Genomic DNA, 25,578 nt, shown 5'->3' on the forward strand with positions numbered 1-25,578 from the left:
TGTTACTTCTCAGGAGTTTCCTTCATTTTGCTGAGCCAACAACTTCAGAATAAACCTGGCCAAACCTCCATTATGACCCCCTGGACAACAGATTCATAGGAACAAAAGGAAGACCAGATATAATTAAGAAAGAAGAAATTAGCTAGGTAGTTATTTTCTTTCCTATCTTTACTAAAACTAGTTCTTTTGAGAGAAAGATAACAACAGATCACATTTATAGAGTACCTTTCTTGTCAGAAGCCCAAAGTACCTTTATGTACCTTAAACTTTTCTAATATTTAAATATCTTCTTTTGTAGCAGTATGCTTACTAAGTAATTTTTTTTTTATAGCAGCAATAAGGTATTTGCAGAGAAAGGTTAGAAAATTCAAGTCTCTTCTAATCCAACCACTTTGCCTACAGACGACAAAATGCTCTGGCAAGGAACAATACAGGTACCCGGCAAGTGGTTTAGTATTTTGAAGATGACACTACTCTTGGCTGATATTAATTCCTCTGCTTCCCCACACAGTACTGAAACACAAACAAACGAAATGCATTCACAGGTTAACGAGCCTTAGATCTGAGGGCTGTCTGGACCTCTACTTCAAGGCCATCTCCAGCCCTAAATTTTTCCCGTGCCAGTTATACAACACTTTACATTCATCAAGTTTGCAGGACCCCTTTGATGAAGCCAGTATAGTAGATACCTTTTCTCCAAGCCGAATACTGCCACATTTCAGAATGTTGATGTCATTTTTGCAGTCATCCATGAAGCCACAGATTAGACGGTAATCACTGAAAATGATGGCCGTCATCTTGGTGATGTATTGGTGACACTGGTATTCAGTGATATTGCCTCGGTGATCCACCAAGCAGGAAACCAAGTAACCTTTTCCAACTGGTTCATCAGCACATTCTTTAATCTGCTCCAAAGAAAGTGGCTGTTTTACACAAGTATTTTATTTTCCTATCATGTAACTTTTATAAAAGAGAGAATGTGTGATATTTTCTTATTGATTTCCCATCTCTGTATTTGGGAGAAAAAGAGGAAAACACTTAGAAATACATTTATTTTAAAGAAAATAGTGGCGGACATATTCAGATCGTTGTACTCTCTAGGAAATACCCACGAAATGTGTTTTGCAAGAAATTTTTACAATTTCAGCTTTATTGAGATATAAATAAAAAGAGCTTCTAACATCTACAGCTTCAGAATGGCTGTACTGAAAAGTTCCTTTATCCACGCAAAGAAGACAATGGACAGTGAGATTAATCTGGGAAACAGGTCTGGAAAACAGGTGCAGAAGTGAAGTCTAGTACCATGTCCCAAGTCAAGCTACACAGCAAACCATTACTGTCAGGGAAAACTAATGGCCAAAAGGAGGGAGGCAGGAAGGCATAATATTACTTCTTGACATGACATTAATGTGTTCTGAATTAACTGTGGATTTGGACATGTGTTTTTGAACTTTAGTAGAGTCCCAGCTTCGCCACTGTGGTCTGGAACACAAACATGTTTAAAATGATGCTCAGTGCAGTCTGGCAAAAAGTCTGAGAAGGGGAAGGCTACTGCAAATCTAATTTGGGTGGTTTAGACAACATGTTCTAGAGGATCAAGCACAGAGTAATTCCACATGGTTACTGTTCCTGCAAAGTGCACCCCAAACCACAAGTGCTAATGAAGCAAACCAGCCAAAAAATGCTGAAATTCAGTCCTAAAAGAGTAAAATCTACTTATAGGGTTGTAAGCTTGAATTATAAAATGGGGAAAGTTGTTTGCAAAAATCCTACTGCATTTGAAGAAATTAAAAACAAACAAAAATGGTAGTTTCGACAAGAGTAAGGGGCCCAAATGTAAATTTTTATTTTTACTATAAATGGGAAGAGAATGTTTTACTGGTTTTTTGAAACCAATAGAGACCATTCTCTACTATCACACTTATCGTAAATATGTATAGAGGGCAAAACAAATACACCACACACACATCATCCTATAGCCCACTAGGTCTCTTCATGTCTAATTCTTGTATCAAATCCAGATCAAGTCAGACACTCTGTTCAAGACAGAAGACTGTTTACTTTTAAAGAAGCAAACTTGAGAATTTAAGTAAATAGTCTCACTCTGGCTTCAAGAGGCAGCAGAGACCTTCAACAATCAAGATGAATGCAACTCTTTCAACTTAACCCTGAGGTTTTTTGTTTTTTTGTTTTTTTGTTTTTTTTTTTGGGAGATGCCTAAAAAAGAGGGTCATGAATGTATTTCCAGGAAAAAGGCTTGTTTTGTTTTGAGTAAAACAAAAGTTTCAAAAGTGAAAGGAAGGCATTTGTAATTCAACCAACGAAAAGCCTGTGTAAGAACACAAAACCAGTGGCAGACACCTGGGTTTTAAAACTGAATAAAGTGCAAGAGTTCAATACAGCCCTTATACTGGGCAATCAAGTTTATAAATCTGAAGAAAAGCCAGGAGCACATTTTGAACTGGAGCCCCAATAAGAAAATAAATGTGTATTTAGCTTTAATCACTTGAGATTTTACTGAAGCACAGAGACTGAGTACCTATTTGTATTTTAGTTCACCACCAGTTACAATAGGGCATGGTGTTTGATTCAGAAGATTATGCTTTCCTTCAGCCATTCCATTGGCTAGAAGTTTAATAAGACAGAAGGAAAATTTCTAAGATTAACAGCAAGAACCGCAATAAATCATCAACATATTTATGAATGGGAGTAAACTCTGAAGCGGCTGGGGAGCAGATTCATAAGGTGCCATTAGAAAAATGCTGCTGTCACTCTGTTTTTGACATGAAGCAGGAGGAAAGCAGGAAGCGAGCAGTATTTGCTTCAACTACAGAGTAAATAAGTTGGGTTTGCAATTTGCAGGTATTCTTGTGATGCTGTTTTTCTCCTTGCAAATAGGATTGCAAGAAAGAAGATAGGAGAGAGATGCAGAATAAAACATTTTGTTGGCAATTAGGTTCTTCCTGATTTTAATTTTCCTGATTCCAGTATAATCTCCCTTCTAGGGAGGGATAAATTCCGGTTTTTACTTGAAATCTTTGACAAAACCACAACACCCCAAAAGGTTACAAGAGAACCATTATTACATACCCATTATAAGAAAACCAATTATACGTATATATATCTTTTATAAGCCAGCCAAGAGTGAAATTATTCTGATGAATATGCAGAGACTCTGGGCAAAATTTCCACAAGGCAATCAAAGTGGTATAAACAGCTAACCATATAGCTAGCTAAGGGACTATGAGGTGTGTAATACTAAAGCCGAAGCCCAATGTTTTCAAAGATACGCTATTCTGTTCTGAAGCCCCAAGGTAACTATGAAGAAGGCTAACTGCTTTAAAAGAATAAAACATATCAGATCCAGTATTAGAAGGTGTGAGGAAGCAAACAGATTCTAAACAGGGTCCCGTAATGATGTAATTGAGGAACAAAGCTGAGGGCTTATCTGGTTGGAAGAGGGTGGTCCTGCTAAGAACCCTTAGAGCTAAGAAAGTGGTCCTGAATTGAGTCATCAGTAGGGTAGTTTGAGGGCAGATCTAGATGTTGCAAAATGTACAATTATTAACTTGAGGTGGAAAAACAGCAACTGTTCTTTGTGATTCTTATACTTCAGTATGCAGAAATCTCTGGCTTTTTGAAATTCCTATCACTGATTCCAAAAAATAAAATAAAAATTTCAATACCACAATTTTCACTAATATCATCTGTTGAACCAAGACAGTTGAAAAGTTTCCCCAATTAGCACCCATACAATGCTATACTATTTTCATTATTTTTATTTTTATACTCAACATCTAACTAAAACAACATACACAATCCTTCCACAAACCTTTTTAATGCTAACTCCTATTATTTGAAGCATATGCCTCTGTGGTCCAATTGATCCAAACGTGTAACTCAGAAACGTTGATAAGCCTCTTGGGGAGACCATTTTGATATGCTTCAGACATCAGCAGATTGTAAAAAGTGTGACCGCAGCACTGATGACAGAGGCAGTTGTGTCCTCCATCTGGGGACCAACGGAGCCTGATTTCCAATGTGTCTGAATCAATAGCGTCCTACTGTAACTGTAGGTGAATACAGGAGGCTAGTTATACTCCCCACTGCAGTGGCCTCTCTCAGACAATGTAGGTGTGAATTCCAAGAAAAGTAAAGTAACTGAGTCAGTTATTCCTCCCTTAATGACTGGTCTGGTCAACAGATGTAATTTTCTCTTCTAAGCCATTAAATACCCACAAAATTCTGTCACAACCTACCTCTGATATGGTAGATTTGCAAACCTCTCTGGCCACAGATTCAAATTTGGGGTCTGTAGTTAGATTCAGCTTGTAATTCCACAACAACTAGGTATAAGAGAAAAAAAACAAACAAAACACTGCAGTTAAAATAGTATGAAATTTTCCATCAATGGTTACCGTAAGTGACAAAAGTCCATTACACAGAGTCAGATAAAAGCATATTCAGTTAATGAAAAGTAAAGTAAGAGGGGTGCCTGGCTGGCTCAGTCAGTAGAGCATGCAACTCTTGGTCTTGGGGTTGTGACTTTGAGCCGACGTTGGGTAGAGATGACTTAAAAAAATTAAATCTTTAAAAAAAAAGAAAAAGAAAAGTAAGATAAAAATGTCATTTTGTTTACAGATAAAAGGGAAAAAAAATGAGGGCACCTGGGTGGCTCAGTTGCTTAAGTGTCCTACTCTTACTTTTGGTTCAGGTCATGATCTCACAGTTGGTGAGTCTGAGCCCCTCATCAGGCTCTGTGTTGATGGCTTAGAGCCTGCTGGGTTTTCTGTCTCTCTTCTCTGGGCCTCCCTGGTTCACGTAGGCACATGCACACATGCTCTCTCTCTCTTTAAAAAAAATGTGCAGACAAGGGCACCTGGATGGCTCAGTTGGTCCCACTTTAGCTCAGGTCATGATCTCACAGCTCGACTTGAGAGTTCAAGCCCCATGTCGGGCTCTGTGCTGACAGGTCAGAGCCTGGAGCTTGCTTCAGATTCTGTGTCTCCCTCTCTCTCTGCCCCTCCCCTGCTCACCCTCTCACTCAAAATAAATAAACATTTAAAAAAATGTGCAGACAAAATAAAATATTACCACTCAGACATACTTGTTTATTTTTTCACTTAAGAACAATTTTTTTTAAGTCAAGAAAAAACTGCAATTAGTATCTCTGGTAAGGTTTTCAGAGAAAACATTAATAAAGTTGTACAAGCTAAATTTTATTAAGCCTATTAAAAGTATAACCCTGAAGCTGAGATTTGGTAGCTTTAGTTGCAGATTTCACAATCCACGGTGCTTTCATAGATCAGTTTTATGAAGGAGAGATGCCCAGAATCTAGTTTCCTTTATTCCTTTAAAATTCCTTTCCTATCTTTATTCCTTTAAAATTCTACCTTGTCTTGACATACACACCATAAGGTCTACTTTACACAACTGTTTTAACCTGCAAAATATCTAAAGCCATTACTGTTCACAGGTGAGGGCTTAATATTACCTTAGCTTTGCAGCTTTACTTAAAATTTTTCCAATATATGATTCATTTTCTGAAAAGTAGCCAAAAGGATCCCTTATTCTAGGCTCAGCTGGAGAGACAGAGCAGGGACTTTGTAGGATGCTGAAAATGGAGAGATTGGGGGAGGGAGAAGCAGTTCACAAGTCTTTCTCCTATATTCCAAGACTAAACAATGCACTCAATCACTCACTGATTCACTCAAACATCTGGTTAGCACTTATGATCTACCACACAAGTCTAAACTCAAGGTCTTCATAGGCTATTACAGGAAATAGAAAAAAATGTTCTGAGTATGTACCGTTTTAGGAGCTGGGAGTTAAAACAAGAGGAGAAAGACAAAGACTGTCCAGTGGTGGCTATGGTCAATGGCAAAGTACTGCAAGTATTTGATTAACAGCAACACAACGTACCACAACAGTACAGGGAAGGAGTACCCGAGACTGCGTTGGGGCATTTGGTCCAGTAAAGTTTACCATAGAAAGTGCTATCTAAGACAAAACCTGAAACACAAGCAGTTAGCCATAGTAAAGGGGTAAGGAGAAGACTATTTTATTAGGTAAACAAAACAGGATGCACAGAAGCTTGCTGAAAGTGATGCAGGGCATGCCAGAGGAACGCGAGTCCAGTGGAAGACTGACTCTGGAGAGGCAGCCCAAGGCCAGATCATAAACCCCTAATAAGCTATGTCTGAGCTCCAACCTGAGAATAACAGGGAGTCACTAAAGGGAAAGGGAATGACATGACCAGATCTGCTTTTTAGAAGGAGAACAGTCTTATATAACCTGTGTTAGGAACAATACAGAAATAAGCAGTTAATTCTGTATAGGAATACTAAAGAAAATTTTGTGAATAAATAAAACATGAAAAATGAGTGGGATTTCTGCTCCTCTTCTCGCAAGAAAAAAAAAAAAAAAAAGCCAGCAAAAAGCTCTAATCTCTCGACTCTCATCAATAAGTGAGTTTTTAGAAAAAAAAAGGAGTAGAATCTGGCCACCATCTATAACAAAATCTCTAAGAGGACGAACTTCTGCCTTGTTCAGCACAGTGTATGCCCAGTGCCCTGAAGAGGGAATGATGGAACACATAGGTATCAACAAATATTTGTTTAATAGATATACAAAAGAACAAACTTATACCATTATGAGTGACAAGTTCAAACAACAGGACATATGAGGCCAAACTGAGAAGGGGTATAACAGAAGCTTAGCTCTAACTGAAGAAATCTTGGGCCTCCTGGTTCCTCACAAGCAAAGATGAATCCAGTGAATCAAAAGACAAGGTCAGAATTTAGACAAACACATTTTACAATTATCTATTAATTCAGTCCATACTACTTGGTCATTAAATTTTATATTTTAAAATTAAAGCAACACTCTTCTTTTAAAATTAAGAACATTCTAATATTCTGTATGTATATCTAACCAAAGATAGATTAAAAATTTCCCTCCTTATTGAGTGACTTGTAGCCGACTCAATGCCATTTCTTTCAGAAAGAAAGAAAGAAAGAAAGAATGAGAAAGAGGGAAAGAAAGAATGAGAGAAAGAGAGAGAGAAAGAAAGAAGAAAACAGAAAGACAAAGAGAGGAAGGAAGGAAGGAAGGAAGGAAGGAAGGAAGGAAGGAAAGAACAAGCAAGCAAGCAAGAAAAGCTGTCTGATAGCTCAAGGATTTAGAGTAAACAGCAAGAAATGACAGAAAAATTATAAAATACAAACCACAGATTGCTTCCTTACTTTTATGCAAACTCAGATGTCCTATGATGGGCTAGAAACTGATTTTTTGTCAAAGCCATTTAAATAATCACTTAGATCTTCTGAAATGTCTTTAACTTTTAATTTGGCACCCCTCATCCTTTATTTTTCTTTCTTTTACTTTGAGAAAGAATTCACATACTATAAAAGCCACCACTTTAAAGTGTACAATTCAGTGGTTTTCAGTGTATTCAGAGGTGGTACAACATCACCATTTTCTAATTCTAGGACACGCTCATCACCCCAAACAGAAACCCTACACTCACTTTGTCACTCCTCATCCTTCCTGCTCCCATTCTTTGGCAACCATTAATCTATTTCCTGCTCTTTTATATTTTAAAGTTTATTTATTGGGGCACCTGGGTGGCTCTGTCAGTTGAGCATGACTCTGGCTTACATCATGATCTCATGGTTCAATGAGATTGAGTTCAATCCCCACAAGGGACTTGCTACTGTCAGCACGAAACCCACTTTTGGATCCTCTATCCCCACCCCCCTCTCTCTCTGCCCCTCCCTTACTCGTGCTCTCTCTTTCAAAAAGAAACAAACATTTAGAAAAAAAAGTTTATTTATTTGAAGGGGGAGGGGCAGAGAGAGATGGGGGGGGGGTGGGATGGAGAGAATCCCAAGCAGGTTCCACCCTGTCAGCACAGAGCCCTCCTTGGGGCATGAACCCACGAATCGTGAGATAAGGACCTGAGCCAAAATCAAGAGTCATTTAACCAAATGAACCACCCAGGCACCCCCTGCTCTTTTATTTTTAACATGACCTAGTAATGATTATTACTCTAAGTAGAAAGGGAATTTAGCACACGAAGCCACCAGTATCTTTTCCTCTAGAAAACACACATTGCACACTTCATTACTGACAGTGGATTACTCATACCATACTTGACAAATGTCCTCTCCTGAGTGGTTATAATCAACTAAGAAAAATAAGTGCAACTGACAATAAGTGCTATCAGTTAGCAGAATGCATTTCAGCTTCAACTTTCTTAAACATAAGATGTTCACTTTTAATTCATCTACATACCCATCTCCCTCACCCAGACACATATTGAGTAACTGCTATAATCTGGAATCCAGCTAGGTGACAAAATTGAGAAGAATGAAGGAAAAAAGCCACCGTCTCGGCATTCAAGGAGCTCAACCACAGGAGCCAAAAGATTTGAAAGAGTCAGACTGAGAAGAAAATAATTATGTATATATATATATGTATATATATATATATATATACATACATATACATATACATATACATATACATATATATATACATATATATATATGTGTATATATATATATGTGTATATGTATATATATATAGTGATAAATCTGATACCAGATGCATGCAGAAGATATTATGGGAATACAAAGGAAGAATACAGCTCAGTGAATGTGGAGGAAGGGCAGGTGTGGGAAGCAAAGACCAAGTTATACTGGGCTTGATCCCCAAGAATAAGAAGGAATTTTGTCAGGTGGGAGATTGGGGTTCTAGGAGTACAAAGCTAGAGAGCACAGAGAGCGCAATAATAACTTCTGGGGACATCCACAGTTCAGAACGGCTGCAGTTGAGGGATGAAAGCTGGGGCTGGCAGGTTGCAGGCAGGGGTCAGATCACACTGTGTATTAGAGCTCACATTAAAGAATGCGTATTTTACCTTACAAGAAATGGGAAGCTAATCAACAATTTTAACCAGAGAACTCAAAAGCTTAACTCTGGTCACAGTGCAGAGAAGGGCAAGACGAGGGGAGGTTAGCAGACCAGTTAAAAGCCACGTACTGCTGGCTGGGAGAAGATGCAATGTATCCAAGGTATTTGGGATAATGACAAGTTTTGGGTATGGAGGGTGAAGCAAAAAGCTTCCTTCACAGCCAAGCTCCTTGAAAAGTATAGCTCATTTTATCCACTTCCTCTTCCATTCATCTTACAACTTTTAAATCTTGTTTAGTTGAATAAGTAGTTAAAAAATCAAAACAAGCAGTTTCCGGACAAGTCCTTTTCTGAAGTCCTACCAACTCCCCAGAGACAAATATTTCAAATTCCTTTTGCTGATTTTTTTTTTTTTTTACAGAAATTACCTCTACAATTTTAAACTACCTAATTAACTGCTATTTCTTGATTTGTTAGTTTTAGATATTCTGTAATATTCTATAAAACTTTATATGGTAAAAGACAAGGAATGAACTTCTATATACTTCTTCCTGATCCCAATTCTCCCAGTATAGTTAAATGATAATGTCAGATGGTGAGTATTTACATTAGTGATGCTATACAAAAGTATACATGCTGAGCTATAGAGAACATTATTATTTCATTCCTTCCACTTATAGTCTGTCACAGAGTTAACAGTCATTTATTTCATGGGCCTATTTTTCTCCATGGTCATTACCAATTAATCCCCAATCTCTAACTGGAAAAGTAGAGAGTTTGGTTCTAGAAAGGACTATGAGGCAGAGTAAAAATGTGAAGTCAGCAGTTGGAGCGTGGAGTTCTGTGCAAAGGAGTAGGCTAGATAAAAGACAGGAACCACACACTGTCACCAGAGAACACAGGTGACAGGACAGGAACCAGACAGGAACCACACACTGTCATCAATTGCGCCAGGGAAACCCTGGCGGCAGTCGGCTTAGTCATCTGTGTGTTCTCTCCAGATAACAGCTCAGGTGTGAGAAGAAAAGACTCGCAACGGGCACAGGGAGGAGCCTTGGCTTAGAAGACTCATGCCCCGTGGGAACCACTATCTCTTATAACAACCCTCTGGGCAAAGTTTTCAGGGTCTCTGCAAGGGACACACTCAGGTATGAGTCACCGCTTCAGGGAAGCCCCAAGTACGGCACCCCTATCGAGTAATTACAATTCACTTACAGTTCTTTCGGGTCCAAACAGAATGTACCATTTAGGATCATTTTCATCATGACCTATACTGCCTTAAAGCTTAGTCAGTATTTTACTACTACCAGACCACCAGAGATCTGAGTTACATAGTGAGTAGAATTCAAATTCTCACGAGGAAAGGGAAAGGGTTTTATTAACCTTTCACTCACAGGACTATTAAAATAAGCTGCTATAAACATTCTTGAAATGACACACAAACATTCCTGTTGAGTTAATAAATATCTGGAAGTGAAATGGTTGTATCATGTATTATGCTTATGTTCAGCTTTAGTACGTAAATGCTAAGCAGCTTCAAAAGTAGTTATACTAATTTACATTATCACTATCGATGCATGAAAATTTCCTTATTCCATAGTCACATCAATCCTTGGTACTGATACCATCCGTCTTTACAATTCTGGCAATTTATCTAATGGTGAATCACTGAGGTTTTAATTTCCATTTCCCTGATTACTAATGAGGTTGAGTACCTTTTCATGTATTTATAGGTCATTCAACCATCATCTTTAGGAAATGGATGTTCAACTATCTTAACCATTTTTCTTTTTTTTCCTTTTTTAAAGATTTATGTATCTAAGTAATCTCTACACTCAATGTGGGGCTCGAACTCACGAATTTGGAGATCAAGAGTCGCATGCTCTTCCAACTGAGCCAGGCAGGTATCCTTCCTTTTTCCTTTTTTTTTTTTTAATGGCTTATCTCAAATTTATCCATCCAATAGTTATGTTGTATTTTATCTTATGGCATAATTTCTATTTTAAAAGTCACTTAAATTAAAAAGAAAAACAAACTGAACCACCAAAAAACAGTTCACTCATTTCTCTCATCCTTTGTCCCACTCCCCTAACCACCACCAATCTGTTCTCTGTAACTATGAGCTTAGTTTATTTAATTTTTAAATTTATTTTTTTTTTTTAAATTTTTTTTTTTTAACGTTTTATTTATTTTTGAGACAGGGAGAGACAGAGCATGAACAGGGGAGGGTCAGAGAGAGAGAGACACACAGAATCTGAAACAGGCTCCAGGCTCTGAGCTGTCAGCACAGAGCCCGACGCGGGGCTTGAACTCACGGAGCGCGAGATCATGACCTGAGTCGAAGTCGGCCGCTTAACCGACTGAGCCACCCAGGCGCCCCAAATTTTTAAATTTATTTAGATTCATCACAGAAGAGGGAGCATCCAGTGTTTTTGTTTTTGTTCTTTTTTTAAAAGAAATCCATACAAACATTTACTCTATCCCTGCCCAAGGGTGGAGGAGAAGGGGTCAGGGCACTACTGGGGCTACAGGCCTTTGCAGACAGCCCTTGGGGGAGGGTGGGGCTCCTGCAGGAACAGTCCAGAGGCCAGTAGGCCTTGTGGGGCAGGGTCTGGAAAGCGAGACCCTGAGGGCTGACACAGGAGCCGGCTTGGCTCCCAGAGGTCAGAGAGTCCAGGTGGGTTTGGGGGGGTACCAGTTCCCCGGCTCTGGCCCAGGCCAGGATGGACTCTCAGTCTTGGTGGCTGCTGAGGTGCCAGGTCCCCCAACTCCCCGCCAACAAGAGGGAAGGCAGCGCCCGGATCTTCCTCCTCTGGGTGGAAGACGACAACTGTGCAAGTCCCTGGGTTCAAATTACAAATAATAAAAACAACAATATAAAATTTAAGAAAAAATTTAATATTTGAGACAGAGATAGCGCACGAGTGGGGGAGGAGCAGAGAGAGAAGGAGACACAGAACCCTAAGCAAGATCCAGGCTCTGAGCTGTCAGCACAGAGCCCAACATGGGGCTCAAACCCACAAACCGTGAGATCATGACCCTAGCCAAAGCTGGATGCTTAACTGACTGAGCCACCCAGGCACCCCAACAATATAAAAATTTAGAAGACAGCCCCTGTCCCAAACACCCACAACTAGCCTGCCTGGCCTGATCCCCACCTCCAGCAGGAAAGAAGAGGCAGGGACAGGAGGCTTCGCCAGGCACTCAGTAGAGCTCACTGGGTTTCACTTTAACATAACGTTAAAAAAAAAAAAAAAACCAACAAAAAACCCCATAATGTTTAGCATTATTTCACTTCAGCATAATGCCTTTCAAAGGTCCCACCATGTTGTCACAAATGGCAAGATTTCATACTTTTTTATAGCTGAATAATAGTCCACTGTATATATATCACATTTTCTTTATTCATTCATCCATCAATGGACACTTAAGTTGTTTCCATGTCTTGGCTACTGTAATGCCGTAATGAACATGAAGGTACACGTATCTTTTCAAGTCAGTGTTTTCATTTTCTTGGAATAAACACCCAAAAGTGAAATTTCTGGATCGTATGGTAGCTCTATTTTTAATTTTTTGAGGAGCTCTATGCTATTTTCCATAGTGACTGTACCAATTTACATTCCCCCCAACAGTGCATGGGAATTCCCTTTGCTCCACATCCTCACCAGCACTTGGTATTTGTAGTCTTTTTGATAACAGCCATTCTGACAGGTGTGATTGTAATCTCTAATTACTGACTGGTATTATTTTTTCCTTAAATGTTTATTTAAAAACACAAAACAAAAACAAAACAATAAATCCATCTGGTCCTGGAGTTTTCTTTATGGGAAGATTTTTACCTCCAGATTCATTTTTTTAAAGTAAATACAGGTTACTCAGATTTTCTACTTCTTCCTGTGTTAGTTTTGGTTAAGTTTGTTTTTTTAGGAATTTGCCCACTGGGTAAACATTTTCAAATGCATTGGCCTAAAAACTGTTCATAACTAATCTTATCTCTTGCTTGACAACACTAACTCATTCCAGAACTCCCTATTAGGTGGAAAGTTGTTTAATTTTTAAAATTTGTTCCATTAACTTTAATGGGAAAAATTATAATGCATCCTATTCTGACCCAAAAGTGGATTACTTTGCTAGTACTGCCATCAAAATACCACAGACTTGGTGTCTTAAACAACAGTGATTTATTTTCTCACAACTCTGGAGTCTGGAGGTCTGAGATCAAGGTGTTGGCAGTACTGATTTCTTCTGAGACTTCTCTCCTTGGCTTGTAGATGGCCATCATCTTTTTGTATCTTCACATGGTCTTCCCTCTGTGTCTATGTCCTAATCTTCTCTTTTTATAAGGACGTCAATTCTCCTGTTTTCTGTATACTATTTGGCCCCTATTCAGTAGTGTCAAATCCTTCCTAACCCCCAAAGCCTTTTGGGGTTCTAGGACACAGATAAGCTGCTTTCTGGGATTTCCCCTATGGCAGATATTTTATTCCCAATCTTATGCTTTATAAATAATGCCACAACAAATACTATCTTATAGACACATCTGAATCCATTCTTTTAAGTATAACTATACATAAATTCTTCGAAGTAAAAATGCTAGGCCAAAGAATATACACGTTTTAAGTTGACTGCTTTATAAAGAAGTTTTTCATATTTATAGTCCTATCCATAGGCTAGAGAGGTATTTAGCCACTTTTTCTTTTATACTTCAAGGGACCTAAAGTCTCTGTAGAAACTACTCAACCTTTCCATTATGGCGTGGAAGGCAACCAAAGACAGTATATGTAATTGAATGTGCGTGGGAGCATTCCCATAAAACTTTATGTGTAACAGTGGTTTGGATTTGGCCAATGGGTAGCAGTTTGCTGATTAGTGGGCTAGAGAGCTTAAATCCCCATATTCCCATCAATACTGTGTACTTATTAATTTTTTTATATTTGCTAATCAGATGGGTGAAAACAATGCACTCATTTGTCTTTTAATTTTCACACTTTTAACTATAAGAGAGAATCAACTTTTTCATTATTTACTGGACATCTTTTTCTTTACCTGTGAATAGTATATAAATATCTGTTGCCTGTGTCTATTAACAGCGCTTTCTATTAAAGAATATAGGCCTTTTTATCGGTGTTTCAAATACTTTTTCATAATATACCTAACATTTTTGAAGGAAAAATAAAATCTTTTGAGTTTGTTTAATGCAATCAAATTTACCAATCTTTTTTTACAAATATAGTTCTTAATGTTCTGTCATGTTTTAAAACACCTTCCTCGTGTTCATGTTTTCTTCTAGTACTCCTGTGGTTTTATTTTTACTTTGAATCTCTGACCTATCTACACATTCTTTAGAATAAGCAGTCATCTAAGCAGCTAGCCTGCTTCTCTGCTCTTACATCTGCCCTCCAAACTGCCTTCTACACTGTGACAGTGATTTCTTCCAGCACTGTCAGATATAGGACTACTCACTCCTCTTTTAAGACCCAACTCAAGTCTCATTTCCACTTTTAAGTCTTTCCTGACATCAATCCCCCCTGAGCAAAATTCACTTTTCTTTCCGCTAACTCTAATACAGGCCTCTGTCTTCAAGGTGTTCACTTGTAGGTGCCTGTAGTTTCTATCACAGTGTACGGTACATAGTATGTGACTGTATTATGATTGAATAAAACAACTTTAAAATATGGAATTCTAAAGTTGTAAACTTGGGGCGCCTGGGTGGCTCAGTCGGTTAAGCGTCTGACTTCGGCTCAGGTCATGATCTCACAGTCCGTGAGTTCGAGCCCCGCATTGGGCTCTGTGCTGACAGCTCAGAGCCTGGAGCCTGCTTCAGATTCTGTGTCTCCCTCTCTCTCTGACCCTCCCCCGTTCATGCTCTGTCTCTCTCTGTCTCAAAAATAAACATTAAAAAAAAAAAATAAAAAAAAAAAATAAAGTTGTAAACTTGATAAGCAGAGAAACAATTATTTTCATATGGTAGCTATAACTGAAGTAAAATTTAAACTTAAGTACGTAAATATTATTTGACAAAACCTGCTGGTTTCTAGAATGGAAGGGTATTTGCAGATTTACCATGATCCTTAAATAAGGCCGATCATCGTGGTTAAGATGGAGGCAATCTAAGAAGACATAATATTTCTCAGAATAACAGGAAAAGCATCCTGAACCTGTCACACATATAAAGCATATACAGTGAACTCTGGAAAATCCATACTTACATGATTGCAGTCTGAAGAAATCTCATTTTCAGGCTAAAAGGGGGAAGAAAAAGACAATGTTAAAAAAAAAAAAACTCAAGTTTTCAAACACCACCAAAATAAACTCAAAACAAGAAATGTGAATATTTAACTGAATATGCTTCTTCAATTTAAGAAGGAAAATGGGGCTTATATATCTTTTAGATAGCTGGGGAGAAATATACCAGAAAAGGAGATGAGACATAACCCCTTCGTAATCAATGATTTGATCTGAAAATAGGGACAGGGGAGAATAAAGTACTAAAGAAACAAAGCTATAGGGACATCAGGATCCTTACAGAACACTTCATAATTCTGAAAGCTAAAGAAAATCAGGCACAATACAGGTGTCCTTTCTAAAGTTAGATTATCTTAAAAAAACAACACAAAACAAAACAGACTTATTAAAGAGGGCAGGGGCACCTGGGTGGTTCAGTCGGTTAAGCATCCAACTGTGGATCAGGTCATGACTTTGCAGTTTGTGAGTTTGAGCCCCGCATCAGGCTCTGTGCTGACAACTCAGAGCCTGGAGCATGCTTCTGATTCTGTGATTCCCTCTCTCTGCTCCCCTACCCCGATCACTGTCTGTCTCTGTCTCTGTCTCTCTCTCAAAAATAAATACATATTAAGAAAAAAATTTTTAAAGAGGACAAAGAAGGTCCATCAAATGATTTAAAAACTAGTCTTACGCCACCACTAGGTGAAGTGAGGTCATGGGTACATAGGACCTCTATGTAACTTCTTAGGAGCCTATAATCTTGCAAGTGTATCATTTAAAATAGAAAGTTTTTTAAAAAATAGAAATTATATATATAGTCCCATGACTATATGTGCTCTGCAAAGCCAGGTACATGTACCAGAAGTAAAATGAACTTTCTATTCCATAATTTAAAAAGTAAGCTAGGTTATGCTTAATGTTACATAACGGCAATACACATATTTAGTTTCCTTGTTCGTGCCTTTAAAAAAGATACAATTGTAAGACAATACCATTTCATTTGAGTTTCCATAGCATTCCAAACTGTTCAAAGGAAGGGAATTCTGTGCACCTTCTATGAAATATCACCAAAGCAGGTCCTAAAAGATGCCATTTTCAAAATAAAAAGATTCTCTCTATTCACGGATAGAGATAAGGCAATAAATAGTAAATATTAACAAGTCAAGCAGCCACAACTAGCATCAATCACTTCAGAAAGAAAAAGTTTTCTAGGGAACTACTAATTCCACTGTAGAATTTAATAGGCATTGACACTAATATAAAAACTTGTTTTTGTACTTATTCATAAAATATGATAACTGACTTTAATTAGGTGTGCCTGGGTAGCTCAGTCGGTTAAGCGTACGACTCTTGATTTTGGCTTAGGTCATGATCTCACCGGGACTGAGCCCCGAGGTGTGCTGTCAGCGCAGAGCCTGCTTGGGGGTCTCTATCTCCCTCTCTCTCTGACCCTCATCTCCACGTATATACACTCTCTCTCAAAATCAATAGACACACACACACACAAAAGGAAAAGTGACTTTAATTAGATTCCTAGGTAATCATAAAATTACAACATACCATCTTTGGACTGTTCCCCCACTTGTCTACATAAAAACAGGTAATGTCTTTTTGGGGGGGCTTTCTAGTCTCAGAAATCAGCCTCTATACTATGACTGAAACTAGCTTAACTCTGCTCCCTCCACTTCAATCCCAAGTGCTTGTCTTACATCTCTTAACAGTTTATTATTAGCAAGAAAGCTTTATTTTGTTTAGGCAGCTTTCTGCCTTATCCTGTTTTAATCTATCCCTTAAATATTTTCCAATCAATCAGCAATTCTTGCTCTTTCTCAAACAAAGCACAAAGCCAATTAGTAACACTATCATTTCAACTAGTATTCATTTCTACTACACAATAACTTTGGATTAAAGGGGCATTCTTGAGGGGGGCCAGCCGGCTGGCTCAGTTAGTAAAGCATACGACTCTTTATCTCAGGGGTTGTGAGTTCATGCCCCATGTTGAGCGCGCAGCTTACTTTAAAAAAGGAGCATTCTTTTAAAAAAAAAAAAAATTTTTTTTAACGTTTATTTATTTTTGAGACAGAGAGAGAGAGCATGAACAGGGGAGGGTCAGAGAAAGAGGGAGACACAGAATCTGAAACAGGCTCCAGGCTCTGAGCTGTCAGCACACAGCCCGACGCGGGGCTCAAACCCACGGACCGTGAGATCATGACCTGAGCCGAAGTCGGACGCTCAACCGACTGAGCCACCCAGGCGCCCCTAAAAAAGGAGAATTCTTGAAAGAAATCAGAGCATTGGAGCATTTTCAAAATAATTTATTTAAATAATATGCAAGTTGCTCATGGAAAAAGTGTTATGTTTACAGTTCACAGGACCTATACGAGCAAATTGACAGTTTTAATGGCTTGCTTCCCTACATTGGTAGACTGGATTATTTCCCCTAGTTTTTTACTCCTCTTTAATAGCATCTGATACCCAAAACATTTGCTCTGTAACTCTGCACAGCCTCCTGCTTCGCAATGAGTATACACCCTGCTCCACTGATATAAGGCTAGGCTACTATTGACTTGCTTTAGCCAATGGGATTTTAAATAGACACAATAGAAGAGATTTTATTTACTTTTTAAAATGTTTATTCATTTTTTGAGTGAGAGAGAGAGAGAGAAAGAGAGCATGAGCAAGGGAGGGGCAGAGTGATGGAGACAGAATCCAAAACAGGCTCCAGGCTCTGAGATGTCAGCACAGAGCCCGCTGGCAAGCGGGGCTCAAACTCAGGAACTAGGAGATCATGACCTGAGCCAAAGTCAGACGCTTAACCGACTGAGCCACCCAAGCGCCCCAATAGAAGAAGTTTTAAATGTGCTTTTCACTCTCACACTCCTGCCATTTCCCAAGAGAAGAACACGTCCAGGCAGCTGCTAGTACAAGGAAAAGAGACATGTGCAGCAGACTTAAACCCTACCTATAGCCCAGAGCAGAGCCATCCTAAATGACTTGCAGAGCCATGGGCAAGAAAAGTAAGTATCTGTCATTATGAGAACTTGAAATTGAGGGAGATTGTTATGAAGAAAAAAAATGAATAATATACCTATCAAGCAAATGGAATAATAAAAATCTGAAATCCATTAAGCCACAATTGATAATAGCTACAATCTAATTTAGTGAATTATGTTAGTAAATACAGAGTACTATAGCCTTTTATGAAAGAAACACGTGAGCCACGGAGACACAAATGAACTGCACATTTGGAGCCCAGTGTTTCGTTTTCGTCTCTTTTGTCATCTTAATTTGCAATAGGCAATAAACTTATTTTTTTTTCTTTTTAGATTTAGTATCTCTTCCAAGAAAGAGAAGATGACAACATAGGAATGCTATAAGAACCAGGTTATGATTTGGGCGCATGGGTGGCTCAGTCAGTTGAGCACCCGACTCTGGCTTAGGTCATGATCTCTCAGTCCTTGAGTTCAGGCCCCACATGGGGCTCTATGTTAACAGCTTAAAGCCTGGAGCCTGCTTCAGATTCTGTCTGTCTGTCTCTCTCTCTCTCTCTCTGCCCCTCCTCCACTCATGCTCTGTCTCTCTCTCAAAAATAAACATTAAAAAAAAAAAAAAAAAAAAAAAAAGAACCAGATTATGATGTTAGGCCATTGAGACTAACAGAACTAAACAGCTATGAAGATTTTCTATGTATAATTGCAAATAATTTCAGAAATTTAAAAGGATCTGTAGAATCAAAGGTCATAGAGATGGTTCAGAGGAAGTGAACAGAGACCTATCTGCAAAATATAAAAAATAAAGTAGTATACCCAAACAGTGGGAACATGAGTGCCAGCACAAAGTAACTCCAGAGGAAGTGTGAAAAGAAGATGCTATGGTTTAGCACAGCCATTTGATAAGACTCTAAAAGGCAAAAGTATCAGGGACCAAAAACAGATGTGGGTGCGGATGCAGATTTGATTCTCAGACTGTACCACTCCCATGATGTCCCAATCAAATCACTTCATCAGACATAGTATGTATCTACTTCTGCAAAACTATAAATGCAGATAGGCTTGATTACCTTTAACCTAAGAAGATTAATCGCATAGAGAATAAAACCCAGAATTACTAAGGTAGAATAAGGCTGAGGATTTTTTGTTTACTTTGTTATCAATGAAATAATACTCTGAAATTATCCCAAGAAATGAAGCAACAAGTAAATACTGGATAATTATGATGGACCCAAAATTGTGTGAGGGATTGTTGTGGGATACAGAAGAAAGATAAGACACTGTCTCTAACCTCAGGTGGTTTACAATCCAGTTGAAGAGATAAAATGGTGAAGTCATGCAATTAAGCAAGAACTGGGACTTGAGCTAGGCCTGAAAGATGAGACAAAGGAATGATTTCCATGGAGTACGCAGGGTAGATGATCCCCTAGAGCTCAAGAAGAAAATAAGAGAATCTCTCTTTACTTTTTTAATGTTTTATTTATTTTTGAGAGAGAGAGCAAGTGAGAGAGGGGCAGAGAGAGAAAGAGACTGAGGAACCGAAGCAGGCTCCATGCTGTCAGTGCAGAGCCCCACGCAGGGCTCAAACCCATGAACCTGCGAGACCGTGATCTGAGCTGAAATCAAGAGTCAGGTGCCCAATCGACTTAGCCAATCAGGCGCCCAGAGAACCTCTTCTTAAAAAAAAAAATCATCTTTTAATTTACATTTTAAGGTTTTATAATGCATATATTAGAATACTTAAGGGGCACCTGGGTGGTTCAGTCAGTTAAGTATCCAACTTCAGCTAAGGTCATGATTTTGCGGTTCGTGGGTTCGAGTTCCATGTCAGGCTCTGTGCCGACAGCTCAGAGCCTGGAGCCTGCTTCGGATTCTGTGTCTTCCTCTCTCTCTGCCCCTTCCCCGTTCGTGCTCTATCTCTCTCTCTCAAAAATAAAATTTTAAAAATTAAAAAAAAAAGAATATTTTATAAGTAACTATAAAATATTGTGGTATATGTAGTAATTTTTTCAAATGATAAAGAAGAACATGATCAAAATAGAGGATTAAGAACTGAAACCTTCCTTGTAACCAGTTTAGGAGTCCTATCCTCACTCTCTCCCCATTAAATCAGAGGCAAAGAGCAGGCTCCTAGCCTGTGGAACTATCAAATGAGACAGTGAGCTTTGTTATATTATTAGCTGCTCTCCATCATTCTAGAGACAGAACGGTGGACTTCAAAAGAAGTGTCTCTGGGGTGCTGCGATGGCTCAGTGGGTTAAGCATCAGACTCTTAATTTCGGTTCAGGTCACTATCTCTTTGTTACAAGTTCGAGCCCTGTGTCAGGCTCTGCCCTTGACAGTGTGAAGCCTGCTTGGGATTCTCTGTCTCTTTGCCCCTCCCCAACTTGTACATGCACTCTCACATGGGCACTCTCTCTCACAAAAATAAATAAACATTAAAAACAAAAGAAGAAATAAGTGTCTCTTACATCGAGTGTTTCCTCATGGAAAATAAATTAATTGTCCTCTTGGCAATGGATCTGGGAGGAGAAAAATTTATGAAAAGCCTCATAAATAGCTGTTAATTTAAAGACCAAACTTTGTAGAAGAGACTGCTGAAATTACATATATTAATATCGATAAAAAAAATTTATGAACAGAGGAAAGAGAAAAGGAGAGTGTGACACATCCCCTCAACCCAACACGGCAGTGACTGAAACAGAGAAAGAGCTCAAATAATGCTGAATGAACAATGTGGCAATAACACCATAAAGGAGATAAGCACTGAGTGCTTGGAGACATCGGCCTGACTCCAATAAAGAATGTCATGGATAGCAGGAAAAGGTAAAAGTGTCACTTAACTGAGCTAGATGTCAAATTCATTTCTGACATGATGGACTGCCAGATAAATGGTTTTGTGTCCAATTTTACAGATGAAGATCTCAAAATCCAGAAAAACTGAGTAATGTGATCAAAGTACACTTCTAGGAGACAGCACAACAGGAATTTAAATAATGCTAATAAATGGCAACTAATGCTCACTGTGATGCTTTCAGTGTGATGCCTCCCAAAAAAGGCTCCATAAGGTCAGGTTGAGCACAATGACCGGTGGGGGATGGGGTGGAGGATCTTTAGGAGGTGCAAGAAAAAGAAAGGCAGACAGCATGAATAAACAGAACAAGTACTCTAGAATGATCTGACAGCCACATGATTAATTTACATGCAGGAAGCACAGGTAAGTAAAGGCTGGAGTAATTAGACCAACTATGAATCCAGAGTAGCCCTATAGTAACTACAGCAAGTTATAAAAAAAACTTTGCTTAGTTCACTTGGCCTTTCTAAATCAATGATTTAAATGTTTTGGGTATTACTGTACTCCAGTCTCCTTGTTGGGTAAGCAAAAGATGATGTAGTTGACTTTAAGGCTTAAAACTACTTGTCCTTCCTCTAAGCTCTGTGATTTCAAAATGGGTTTTAACTAAAGGGATACAATGACAAAAAAAAGACAACGGATTCATGAAAATATTCAGCTACAGAAGCTGTGTGATTTTGGTGTGTCACTTAACTTCTCCAGACCCCTGAGGACAGAACAGGGATTTCTTCACCTAGGATCATGAACTGACTTTAGGGGTGAGACTCTCTTGAAACTGAATACAAACTTTTGTGCGGAAGTATATTTTTCTGAGAATTCATAGCTGTCATAATAAATCTCACAAAGAGCCATAAGGCACCAAAAAATTAAGAAACAGTGGTCTAAGATGGTTGAGATTCTTTGCAGCTGTAGGAGGCTATAAGATGTGAGATGTGGAAAATAGAAATAGAAGTATTTATTGATTTCCATGTCTTTTAATGTGGGTAATTTGCATATTATGACTACAGTTTCCCAGTGCTTCATCTTAATCATTCTCTGCTGGCCAAAGCACAACAGGTTTCAGAATAAACTACTGAAAAGCCTGAGTCTGAATATTGTCAATTAAATCAACCATCACATTCACTTAAAAGGATGGTTTTTACAGAAAGTACAAGTCTGAACTCTGATTTCCCCAAGGTGAACAGGCTGAGTTAATGAGTCTGGCAGGAGAAATTGAAGGATTCACAAAACTTACTTGGAAGTTGTCCCAGTTTCTGAAATAGAAATGCTTGGGAGCTGGACTGTGTCTAAAATTTGGAACATTCTACAGTTAGACTGAAGTTGAACTACCCACCAGATCACACCTGGTACTAAATTAAGTGATAATAGACGCTGTTTATTAATCACCTGGGAGAAAAGAAAGAAAAAATGTCAACAGTATCAGTGCTTTTATAGCCTTGCACAAATCTGAAGGCTGGGCAACAACCTGATGTCTCCCTGTGATTAGAAACAGTCTCCTACAATAGTAAGGAGATTCTTCTTCTGGGAGTTTGTTCATTAAGAACCCAGTAAAGTGCCAATCATATGAACAATTCATTTATTAACATGACCCAATCCACCTGCCTCCTGCCCACCAAAAAAAAAAGCAAACTCAATATAATACAGTTGGTAATAATTAAAGTCAGTTTTCTAGTCTTGGTGAACTTTCCGTGAGCAAGTGTAAACTGAATTTTAATCTTCTGTCAGATTCATAACCAAGTTCTTCTCAGTACATTATTCTGGCCAATGAGAATTAACTTTTCTTATTTGTACCCAGGGATTGCTGCTAAGTATTGTTTTTCCAAAAGGACAGTGACTAGCATAGGCTTTGTGCCCTCCAACAATGCTTTACTGATTCACTAAAGAGTTGTGCTTTTGTGTGATTCTTTAACATTCAACCAACTTTTCAGAATGAATTTACTACAAAGGTCCAGTGGGAGATTTGTTTTTAAAAAGGGTATGAGACACAGATTATAGATGTTGGCTTTCAAGTAAATCAATTAGTGTGGTAGGGAAGATAAAACATGAGTCTACACCTAACCATTATACAAAAAGTGGAGTCTGGGGTGGGAAGAGGGCCTGATACTTTAAAGAATGAAGAAAGTCCCCCTTACCCACTATGGGTAGGATAACAGAAAGAAGTCACAGCAGGGCACCTGCATGGCTCAGTCGGTTAAGCTTCAGACGTCAGCTCAGGTCATGATCTCATGGTTTGTGAATTCAAGTCCCACATCCAGCTTCCTACTGTCAGCATGGAGCCAGCTTAGGATCCTCTGTCCCTCTCTCTTTGCCCCACCCCTGCTTGTTCTCTCTCTCTCTCTCTCTCTCTCTCTCTCTCTCAAAAATAAACAAAAAAGACAAACAGAGACACTTGTGAAAATATATGGAATACATCATAGGTAAGGCACCTAAGGGAATCTGACGATACACTCTTTGCAGTCCATATTTTTCTATTTTCTTTCTCTTTCAGTGTGTATTTCAAAGGGGATGGTTGGGGCAGGGAAATATGGGAAATCCACACTTTCTAGAACATGGCAAGTAGCAATCTGGTCCTCTTAAGAGTCCTAGAGTAGTAGTTCTAAGAAAAGCACATTAACCATTTTATGGTTTAGTTGTGTCCGTATGCTCAACTTTTAGGTGAGAAATTTATGTATGTATGTATGTATGTATGTATGTATGTATGTATTTATTTATTTATTTATTTATTTATTTTCCCATTTTATTTAGGAGGGAGACAGAGAGAAAGAGAGAGCATGCATGAACGCACAGGGAGGTGGGAAGAGGGCCTGAGTTGACAGGGGGATCTCAAGCAGGCTCTGTGCTCAGTGCGGAGCCCGATGTGGGGCTTGATCCCACAACCCTGGGATCATGACCTGAGTTGAAATCAAGAATCGGACGCTCAACCAGCTGAGCCACCCAGGCGCTTCTATGTGGGAGTTTGAGAATGAGAAGTGAAAACAAAATTCTCTGAAGGACATAGTATGAATAAGGAACAAAAGATCAATTTTTATATGGCATCCTTTATATGTTTTATTTAATTTGCCATCTCAGTTGATTTGGAACAGCTGAATATACAGGTCCAAATTTGTCAAAGCAGAAGCTACTGAGCCAAATGCAAAGTGGGAAACGAAAAGAGAGAGAAGTTTTCCAGGCATGTGACAATACTATTAGGGATTACGGCCAGTAAATCTGGACTGATTCTGTCAATGCAGCTCAGTACCTCCAATCCGACTATGTTACTTCTGTAATTGTGAGAAGATAAAAACAAAAAAGGCATATAAAATTACAAGATGCAAAAAAAGTCCCAAAATGAAATATAATTTCTCATGAACCATACTCAAGTATCTAAAAATACCACATCTCTTCCATACTGACCAGGGGTTAGTGCACTACTTACTTTAACTGGCCTAAAGAGAGGCAAAGAGCACAGAGCTGCCAGAACGTGCAGAACCCTTTCTGTATAACCCAGCACAAATGATTGGTGCTGCTGCTTCTTCTTTTTAAGTTTATTTATTTATTTTGAGAGACAGAGAGAGAGAGAGAAGCCAGGGGGAAGGGGCAGAGAAAGGAGGACAGAGGATCCAAAGCAGGCTCTGTGCTGACAGCAGAGAATCCGATGTGGTACCCCAACTCACGAACCGTGAGGTCATGACCCGAGCCAAAGTCAGACACTTAACCGACTGAGCCACCCAGGTCCCACTATGACTAGTGCTTCTGAAGAGAACAGCTTTGATTCAGGGACTAGCCTTCCATCTGAATAACAGAGCAACTGCATAATTCCGAAGCATGTGTAAGCTTTGAAGCAGGAGCCTCAGGGGGACAAATCTTAGGTTAGATGAGAAAGATAAAGGCCATCTGAATACTGGGAAATGCTAAGCTGAAACGGGGGAAGAAGGGTACCTGGTACCTTGGCATCAATAGATGCTTAAATGGACTCAAAAAGTGTCAGAGAAGCAGCAAATAGTTTTATACAAATAGTGTCTCCTGGAAAGGGAGTCACATCAAGAAACTATGCAAGGAAAAGTAATCACCACTGAACAACAGTAGATATGGAGAAAGATAAATGTAACAGAGAAATGTAAAAAAAAAAAAAAAAAAAAATTGAATACAGTTAAAGATAACGACAAATATAGCTATCAGAACCTACAGACATTGCTGCAAATAATTCTGATCAAAAGCTTTAAAAGATATTATGTCCTGAAGCTTAGAGAATCATCAGAAGGTCAGAGAATTAAAAGCGTAATTTAGAGACAATTTATCCAAGAAATTTTCAAACTTTTGGGACCTCCTCCTTACTTCTCATGACTATCTAAGGCACCACAGACTCAACACAACTGAGGTAGTCCCAAACCACTTCCCCAACCACCCCTGTACCACTCTGCCCCTCCACTTAAGTCCAAAATGGGGATGGTGTTTGCTCAATGTCATTGAATCAATTGACGGCTGAATGAAAACCTTAAGGTTCCATATAAATGCTATTAAGTACATAAGAAAACTCAATCTGTGTGAAAACTGAACTGGGAAAGCCTAGCATACTTGAGCATTGTTTTGAGATTTGAAAACACGGCTGTAAAA

The 25,578-nt window shown here is 38.8% G+C and overlaps 1 protein-coding gene across 4 annotated transcripts in view; it reads right to left on the bottom strand.

The window, feature by feature from the left end:
- The window catches only part of GLG1 (golgi glycoprotein 1), a 148,404-nt gene that overhangs the window by 45,846 nt on the left and 76,980 nt on the right, over positions 1-25,578 (bottom strand). For all 4 annotated transcript variants that reach the window (XR_006197242.1, XR_006197243.1, XM_042919583.1 and 1 more), the window contains exons 2-4: positions 15,126-15,158; positions 4,260-4,346; positions 690-905 (exon numbers count right to left, since the gene is read on the bottom strand). Coding sequence is in view for 2 of the 4 variants with exons in the window: in XM_042919583.1 (XP_042775517.1) it covers positions 690-905; positions 4,260-4,346; positions 15,126-15,158 (336 nt within the window). In the remaining 2 variants the exon portion in view is untranslated. The remainder of the gene's footprint in view (positions 1-689; positions 906-4,259; positions 4,347-15,125; positions 15,159-25,578) is intronic.

Source organism: Panthera leo, chromosome E2 (genome assembly GCF_018350215.1).
Source record: "Panthera leo isolate Ple1 chromosome E2, P.leo_Ple1_pat1.1, whole genome shotgun sequence".
Taxonomy (NCBI): domain Eukaryota; kingdom Metazoa; phylum Chordata; class Mammalia; order Carnivora; family Felidae; genus Panthera; species Panthera leo.